Source organism: Sinocyclocheilus anshuiensis, unplaced genomic scaffold (genome assembly GCF_001515605.1).
Source record: "Sinocyclocheilus anshuiensis isolate Anshui unplaced genomic scaffold, SAMN03320099.WGS_v1.1 scaffold1546, whole genome shotgun sequence".
NCBI lineage: Eukaryota > Metazoa > Chordata > Actinopteri > Cypriniformes > Cyprinidae > Sinocyclocheilus > Sinocyclocheilus anshuiensis.
Genome location: NW_015547737.1, coordinates 596,293 through 604,268, shown reverse-complemented (window position 1 = coordinate 604,268; position 7,976 = coordinate 596,293). Strand labels below are relative to the sequence as shown.

General features: G+C 35.2%; 2 protein-coding genes across 2 annotated transcripts in view; both read left to right on the top strand.

Moving 5' to 3' along the window:
• The window catches only part of LOC107704437 (ras association domain-containing protein 1-like), a 9,973-nt gene extending 6,120 nt beyond the window's left edge, over positions 1-3,853 (top strand). Inside the window, exons 4-7 of the mRNA XM_016507361.1 lie at positions 1,696-1,800; positions 2,583-2,880; positions 2,986-3,101; positions 3,241-3,853. Coding sequence (XP_016362847.1) covers positions 1,696-1,800; positions 2,583-2,880; positions 2,986-3,101; positions 3,241-3,390 — 669 coding nt within the window. The 3' untranslated portion in view covers positions 3,391-3,853. The remainder of the gene's footprint in view (positions 1-1,695; positions 1,801-2,582; positions 2,881-2,985; positions 3,102-3,240) is intronic.
• A 615-nt stretch (positions 3,854-4,468) lies between these two features.
• On the top strand, positions 4,469-7,532 carry tusc2b (tumor suppressor 2, mitochondrial calcium regulator b). Its single transcript, XM_016507362.1, has 4 exons — positions 4,469-4,646; positions 5,121-5,326; positions 6,409-6,529; positions 6,623-7,532. Exons 2-4 carry the CDS (start codon positions 5,175-5,177, stop codon positions 6,686-6,688), a joined length of 339 nt encoding a protein of 112 aa, XP_016362848.1. The 5' UTR covers positions 4,469-4,646; positions 5,121-5,174; the 3' UTR covers positions 6,689-7,532.
• The last annotated feature ends 444 nt before the right edge of the window (positions 7,533-7,976 follow it).

Sequence of the window (7,976 nt, the reverse complement as noted above, 5' to 3'; positions counted from 1 at the left end):
TGTGTGTGTATGCATGTGTGTGTATATGTGTGTGTGTGTGTGTGTGTGTATGTATGTGTGTATACGTGTGTGTATGTGTATGTGTGTATAGGTCCTCTTTAGATGATGCCATGCTGAGTAGCTCTTAAGGTGATTAACCAATCAAAGCATCACTGCAGTCTGTTCATGTCTCTTTATAGCTCATAATCAGTTTAAAGACTTGAATCTTAATTAAACCTTCATTACTATTCATGAAGCCATTGTATTCAAAGATAAAAGTGGACCAGGTTTATTTTTATTTATGTGACATCACTGAATGTACATCATTAGTGGAGTTTGTCTTTTGCATTCATAATTTATAAACATTATAATTATTTTTAAAATAGGCATTAATTTTTAGATTAAAAACAGTAGTTTATTTATTATATATTAAGTGTTTATTATATATTTATTTTAATACATATTTAATAGCTACTTAAATTAACATTTAATTATTTCAGTTTATATGGTACTTTTCACAATACAGTTTAAAAAAAGAGCAATATGTATTGTGCAACAGAAGTAAATAGCACCATATGAATTAAACTTAAAAATAATTTAATAATAACTGGTTAATTAGTAATCGCATTTAATATAATAAATACTTAATATATCATAAAGTTACTTAAAATAAAATTGCTGGCTTAATGAATAGTAATTAGGTCTGGGTGATAAAACGGTATCGATATTTATCGACGGTACACCGTCTTCGATAACGATAGAAAAAAATGTTCAATATAGCGCACACGTGCTATGAGAAATGCGCTGCATTATTTTGCTCATTGCGCCCTCCTGTGGCCTCAGGAGACAATACAAAAGTTTCCTTAAGACCTATTTAATCTGCATATAAAACATTAGAAATTAGATATTTGTTTAATTTTTATTTTGTGTTTGATTGTTAAAACAAAAAATATTTGTTGTTTGTCTCAATAAATTGTTTTTTTTTTTTCAGATTTTTTTCTATTGCTCTTTGTTTTAAAAAAAAGTGATAAAATGTCAATAATTATCGATACTGAACGATATGAAACATTATATCGTTGATAAATGTTTTAGCTATATCGCCCAGCCCTAATAGTATTGCAATATGCAAATCTTTAGGGATCTCAAGGATAGGAAACATATTTTTTCCCCCACAAATTTAGGAAGGTTTCGTACTTGTGAAGTTAATGGACTGACTGAAAATCTGTGAATTCTTCAGACACGTTCAGAAGCATTTAGAGTCGACATGAATATGTGTGTGTGTGTGTGTGTGTGTGTGTGTGTGTTCGTTCCCACTTCCTGTCTGCTATTTCTGGATGAGGGAGGGTTGTTTTCTCTGTGAGTTGTGGGTAAAGGCATCCAGCTGGATCTGAAAGACGATTTCAAACCCACTTTATGCCTCAGAGTGCGATTGTGCTGCTGTACAAGCACAACCAGCTATTGTTGTTCAATATAGTTGTATAAAAGTCAGACATTTTTGTCAGAGTTCTTCAAAATCTGATCCTTATTGGTTTGTATCTCAGGAAAACCCATAAATATCAGTGTTTAGGACAACTGATCAAGTTATCCCACATCTTCTCTGTTTGTTATATAGCTTGAGGAATACATCAGCCAATCGGAGTCTCTCTCGAGGTTTCTTTTCCTCCCTCTTGTGGTCATGTGATGTATCACACACTGTCCTGTCCTCTTGTCCTACAGGATGAGCTAGTGGACTGGAGAAAGCAGGAGCTGTCTGTCAGTGAAATACAACAGAAAGTGAAAGAATACAACGCTCAGGTCAACAGTAACCTCTTCATGGTTCTGGTAAGGAAACCTGTCAGTGTTAAATATGTAAATATATCATACTGTTTTTTTGCCGTTTGTTAAGGACTGGCAAATTCCGAGTATGGGACACCATACTTGGCCACATGTCACGTCACTTTCACTTTAATTCAAAACTGTCATATATTATCAAAATGATATTTATATATTCTAACAAATAAAATTAGATGAATAAGTTTATTTAAATATCATATAATGTAAGCATATATTAATCTAGAAATTGTTATATAAATATATAATCTATTAATTTATATAATAACAAAATGTATAAAATAGAATTAATAAAAAATGTGATATTATCAATTATATCCTTTATATATCCATATATTTTCTACAAAATAAAATTGTTTTATTTTATTTAAATATAAAGTAATTATGTGATATAGAATACTGTTTGTTATATAAAATATATAATTTATTAAAAAAAAATAGTAATACATAATTTACATATTATATTGTTTATAAATTCATAAAAATATTTATTTAGTGGTTTTTGCATTATAATAAAACGAAATAATACATAATATATTATTATACATTATATTATTTTGTGTATATATATATACTGTATATATATGTATATTTTTATTTGGTCTTTGTATTATAATAACTTTAACACATAATAATAATACATAAGTGCAATGATATAAATTAATCTAATATTATGTGTATAATTATATTATGTATATTTATTTGTGGTATTTGCCGTAAGTATCAAATTTCAGAGAGTAACTGTAAAAATGTTTTCTGGTCCTCCCCATCAGAACCGTGATGGATCTTACACTGGCTTCATAAAGGTCCAGTTTAAGCTGGCCCGGCCCGTGTCTCTCCCTCCTCCACAGATCACGTCCTCCTCCTCGGGACGGGATGGAGTGTGTCGGGAAGACAAAGCACTGAAGCGTCGCACCTCATTCTACCTGCCCAGAGACACGGTCAAACACCTGCACATCAGCTCCAGCACACGGGCCAGAGAGGTCATCGAAGCCCTGCTGAAGAAATTCACTGTGGTGGACAATCCGGCCAAGTTCTCACTGTTTGAACGCAGCGAACGACAGAACCAAGGTGTGCAGACCATTCGTAGCTTTTGACATCTACATCGATTCTTATAATAAACAATAAATACATTGTAAACAAATAATAAATATCATGTTGCCTTTCTCTTTCTAGTGTACTTAAGGAAGATAGCAGATGATGAGCGTCCGCTTTTCCTGCGTCTGTGTGCTGGACCCAACGAGAAGGTCCTCAGTTTAGTCCTTAAAGAGAATGAAACCGGGGAAGTCAATGTGAGTAAACAGTCTTCTGACAGGAACTCACCATCTTTACCTGTTCACCAGAAATAATACAAATTTAAATACACAAACTCATTTTTAAAGGGATATACGCACATTTGAGGAATGACCAATATGTTGTTTCTTCTGGCAGTGGGATGCGTTCAGTTTTCCTGAACTTCAGAACTTCCTGCGCATCCTGCAGCGGGAGGAGGAGGATCACGTGCGGCAGATCGTGCGGCGCTACGCTCTGGCCAGAGACAAGATGAAAGAGGCTCTGAAGAACTTCGGCACGCCGGGCTGAAACAAGCTGCTTCTCATACCTCAGAAACGAAAGGAAACATACTGAGGATGCTCGTACACAGCTTGTTACTGTTTGAATCCAAAGAGTGTGTGGAAGAACCCTTTGTCCTGCAGTGGACATGAGAAGGGTTGTAAGAGCAGTGAGAGAGCGAGAGCGAGAGGATTAGCGTGTGTTTAAGCGTGAGAGGAGTGTGACGTTACACTGGAAGAAATGCTGCAGTCGTAGCTGTAGATCCAGTTGTGGCGTGACGTCGTTTCTGTGCGAGCCGCAGATTATTGCTTTGTGGTGAATGCATATGTCAATGCAGATTAAAGAGTATTTTCAGTACCATTTAAACTTGTAATAGGGAAAAAAGGGTTTATTTTAATGTCTGTATTAAAATAACACTATTTAGTGATGCAATACTTGTCAGATATTGAAGCACCCATGTATATATTGAATATTTGTTGTCAATTAAATAAAATATTTTTCCCCTTTAAAATGACTGTTTTTGTTGTGTGCAAGAACCATTAAATATATAAATTTAATTAATTACATTTAATAATAATAACAAAACTTTAAGCATGGAAAGTAGCACTTTTGTTGCATAAATGGAAAGGGAAATCGTTTAGTTTTCAAGACATTTTCTATTTGAAAAAAATGTCCGCTGTTGAATACTTCACAGTGCGACCATGTAATTAAGAAAGCAATCATTTTTGATGAAAAAATTATTTGTGATAAATTGTTTGATAACTGATATGCCCAACCATTTTTTATTATTTTTTGACTTATTATTGACTTTTGAAAAATTAAATAAAAAATGTATGTGCACACACAGTATATGATTTATGTGGACAGTATACATTTCTGTGTAGGATACATAGTGTTGTAATTCCAATGTTGGGTGCTTATCATACGGAAAAATAGATCGTCTCAAACTCTTTAATTTTGATTAAATAATGGCTTTTAAAAAAGAAAGATCAAGCGACACCCAAATGAAATAACATGACAATAATAAATAAAATTTGACTGGGGGAAAAAAATACTTTTATTATATAAAATACCTGGACTTTTATTCTATCCATTGTCCTCACCGAAGCGCTACCATGTAATTTCCGGTTTCAGTAGGAGCGGCTGAGTGTGTCTTGCTTCCCAGTCTGAGCTGCAGCGGTTCGCTTGTGAGTGACTTTACACACTCAATAAATCAGTTCAAACCGGCGTTAATTCGCATTATTTCCGCTGCTCTGCTTCATTTAACACCAGGAGACTTCATTCAAGTAAGTGTCATCATTATAAATATGAATAACCGTATGTTACAGACACAAACGCTGTAGGACATTATGATGATGTTAGCAGTATTAGCATGAAAGCTACATCGATTTATACTATTTAGTTATTTATTAGCAACTTTTATACAAATTTTTATTAATGTAATATACAAAATTTCAGTCTTGTTTTTGCTAAATTATTTGGCTGTCAAACACAATCTGTCGTTTTAAGATGCTACATGTGCTATATGTTAATGCTGAGGTGACAGTTTGTTACATAAAATATTATTCAGTGTCTAATTAATAAGAACCTAAAGCAACTTGAGAGATTTCCCTTTAATAATATGTGTGAGTGGGAAAGCAGAGATCCCAGGTTTCCCATGTCATAAAGAGTAGCCATATTTCATCATGACTGACATTATCAGATCAAATATGTCAATATTTAACACTATGAGTTCAATAACAGTTTATTGTTTCTTCCAGAGCTGTACAGCCGTCCGAGTGTGACCCGAGCAGGAGGAGAATGTTCTGCAGCCCATGATGGGCGGCAGCGGGTCTAAAGGTAAAGGCTACTGGCCGTTCTCAGGTTCAGGGGGCGGAGATGAACCTGTGAAAGACGGCCAAGAGCAGAGCCTGGCCCGGGTGCGAAGCATCCGAAACACGACGCCTTTCGTGTTTACCAGGAGGAGGTAAATATAACCACAGCTCCTGGCATGTGACTTCATTTCAGACCGCATAACTGGACTACTGTGCCACTTACACTGGCATCAAGAAACAGATGATCTGAACAACAAACATACTTGAGTTTCACTGCAGATTTGGAAAGTAACGTTTTCAAACTGTTGAGAGTCATTGAGGAAACTGAACCTTTGGTGTTAAGTAAAAAATTAAGTACACTGATACATTATTTCAAAATAAACCTTGACCGGGTGTTCAGGTTTACTCCTCTTATTTGTAAATCTTTAAAACGTAATTAAGAAAATACAGATTTTTTATTAGAGGTCAACTGATTTATGTTTAAGTGTTTGACAACTGATATGCACAACCAATTTTGAATGATTTAATCTGCTTTTTGAAAAAAAAAAAGTTTGTCAAACATTTATGCAAAACAATAAAAAAATATACATTAATTTTCCTGTAGAATACACTGTGTTGTAATGCCATCGTTGGGTAATATTTATATGGGAAAATAATTATTTGTCTCCGAATCTTTAATTTTTATTACATGTTTTCTTTAAAAATAAAAATGAAGCGACCTAGTAATGAAACATGCATTTATATGCAAAAAATTTACTATGCAAGAAATTATATACATTTCGTTATATAAACATTCCATGTAAACGTCTTTAGCATGCTTGCATAGAAAAATTATTGAAAATCTGCGCAGTGGAATGCAAAAAAAATGACCAAGAGCAATAACGATAACTACAACTCTAAAGTTTTAATAATTGTTAACTTCTATGCAACACCATAACGGCACAGAGGAACAACATTGTTGGAATCACTGTCAGAACAAGTTTTTTTTTTCCAGCTAATGAACCATTAAAAACTTTGACAGCCAATCAGAGTCAATCCTGCTTTTAAGATCTCAACCATTTAAAGCGGCAGATGACAAAACCACAGCATGCAATTATAATAAAGAAAACGTTATTGTGTGTTGGTGTGGATGCTAATGTAGTTATCGTTGTTGGTGTGAACAGGCCTTTAGACTCATGAAAAGGTATTAAACATTGCTTATTTATGTTTTCTAACTTGTATCCATGTTTTGAAGCTCTTTGTACTTCGATGAGGACGGTGACCTTGCCCACGAGTTTTACGAAGAAACAGTAGTGACAAAAAATGGCCGCAAGAAAGCCAAACTAAAACGAATCCACAAGAATCTCATACCTCAGGTTAGTCAGCATCATAGTGTTTTGCGAACATTTGATGCATGATTTAATCGTTAAATTATTATCACAAGCATTTTATTGTGAATTTTTCCATAGGGAATCATCAAGTTGGATCACCCTTGTATCCATGTCGATTTTCCGGTAGTCATCTGTGAAGTTTGATGCCGTCGGTGACCTCATGCGAAGAATCTGTCCCCCCTCATTTTACTCCCACCCGTTGGATCCCGTACACGCTTGCTGTGTAGCGCCCCCTTGTGTTTGGGAGGGCTTGATGCGTGTATGTGGAATCCCGGCAAACGAGCCGCAAGATGCTCCGGCTGTGTGACTGAGAAGAGGCTGTGGCCTGACTGATGTCCTGACTCTTTTTGTTTTCTCGTAATCATCCACATGAAGACTATTATGGGCTGTACGGCCAAGACACTAAGTGTGGTTTGTACGAGTGTATGTTTGTTTGTATGTGAGCATAGAAATAGAGAATATTTAGCGATGTTTGACTTTTATCAGGAGCACATCATGAAGGACTCTTGAGGACCTTCTAGAACGTTCTGTTTAGAATTTTGAAGAAGCCCTTGAAAAGATCAGGTTGCATTTGAATGCTTTAATTGACGGGCATTGTGTAACAAGCAGAGCTTCGCAGATCATCAGGACGCGATGTTCGTATGGTAACGCAATTAGGGTTAGTACAAAAGTGAGTAAAACTACAGCCTGAATTTTGCATGTAGTTCCTATAGAACTGATTCTGCTTTCTTTTCAGCCAGTAAGAGAGAATGAATGGCTGTTTACTATGCTGTGATTTGTTTATATGCTGATTGGATGATGGAATTGCTGCCGCTCCTTGATTGAACGGTTGAGGCACTGACTGACACAGTGCTGCCAGTCACTGTGAGAAGCCCCGCCCCCTCTCACTGTTGTGGCAGTCTTTATTTATTACAGTTGAAATGACCAGATGGCATTAAAGAAAATACCATGTATAAATGCACATCAAACTGTCTATTCATTCAGTATTAAAACAGAATATTAAGTGAGAATTAATGTAGGTGAACCTAATTCTACCCAAGTGGATTTAATTGAGTTGATATCATTACTATATTCATTGTCTAAAAATGTTTATGACTTATTCCTACTATTGAATATTCCATAAAATGTGACGCATAGGAAGTGACATCATTTGGACCTATACATCTTTGATGGTCTAAGAATGAGTACATTTCAAGCAATGTTTTATTTTTGGGTGAACTGTTCCTTTAAGTTGTCACTCTAGAAAGTTAATGAGACCTAAGGTGAGTTGTTGTTTTAAGGCCCTGAAACCTATATTTATTGTATTTCTCAGTGATCAGTTTAATTGCTTTCCATAGCCAGCAGGACAAGTGACAATACTTAAAGCTATTTTATCTCTCCGCCAGTCGCCCGTCTTTTCCTCCTGCAGGAGTTTTTTTCCCACTGTCCTCTA

Bases quoted from the DNA above. Each gene is read 5' to 3' on its own strand.
- tusc2b (XM_016507362.1), top strand. From the start codon at position 5,175: ATGATGGGCGGCAGCGGGTCTAAAGGTAAAGGCTACTGGCCGTTCTCA. The intron at 5,327-6,408 runs GTAAATATAACC...CATGTTTTGAAG, and splicing joins TTCGTGTTTACCAGGAGGAG to CTCTTTGTACTTCGATGAGG. The intron at 6,530-6,622 runs GTTAGTCAGCAT...ATTTTTCCATAG, and splicing joins ACAAGAATCTCATACCTCAG to GGAATCATCAAGTTGGATCA.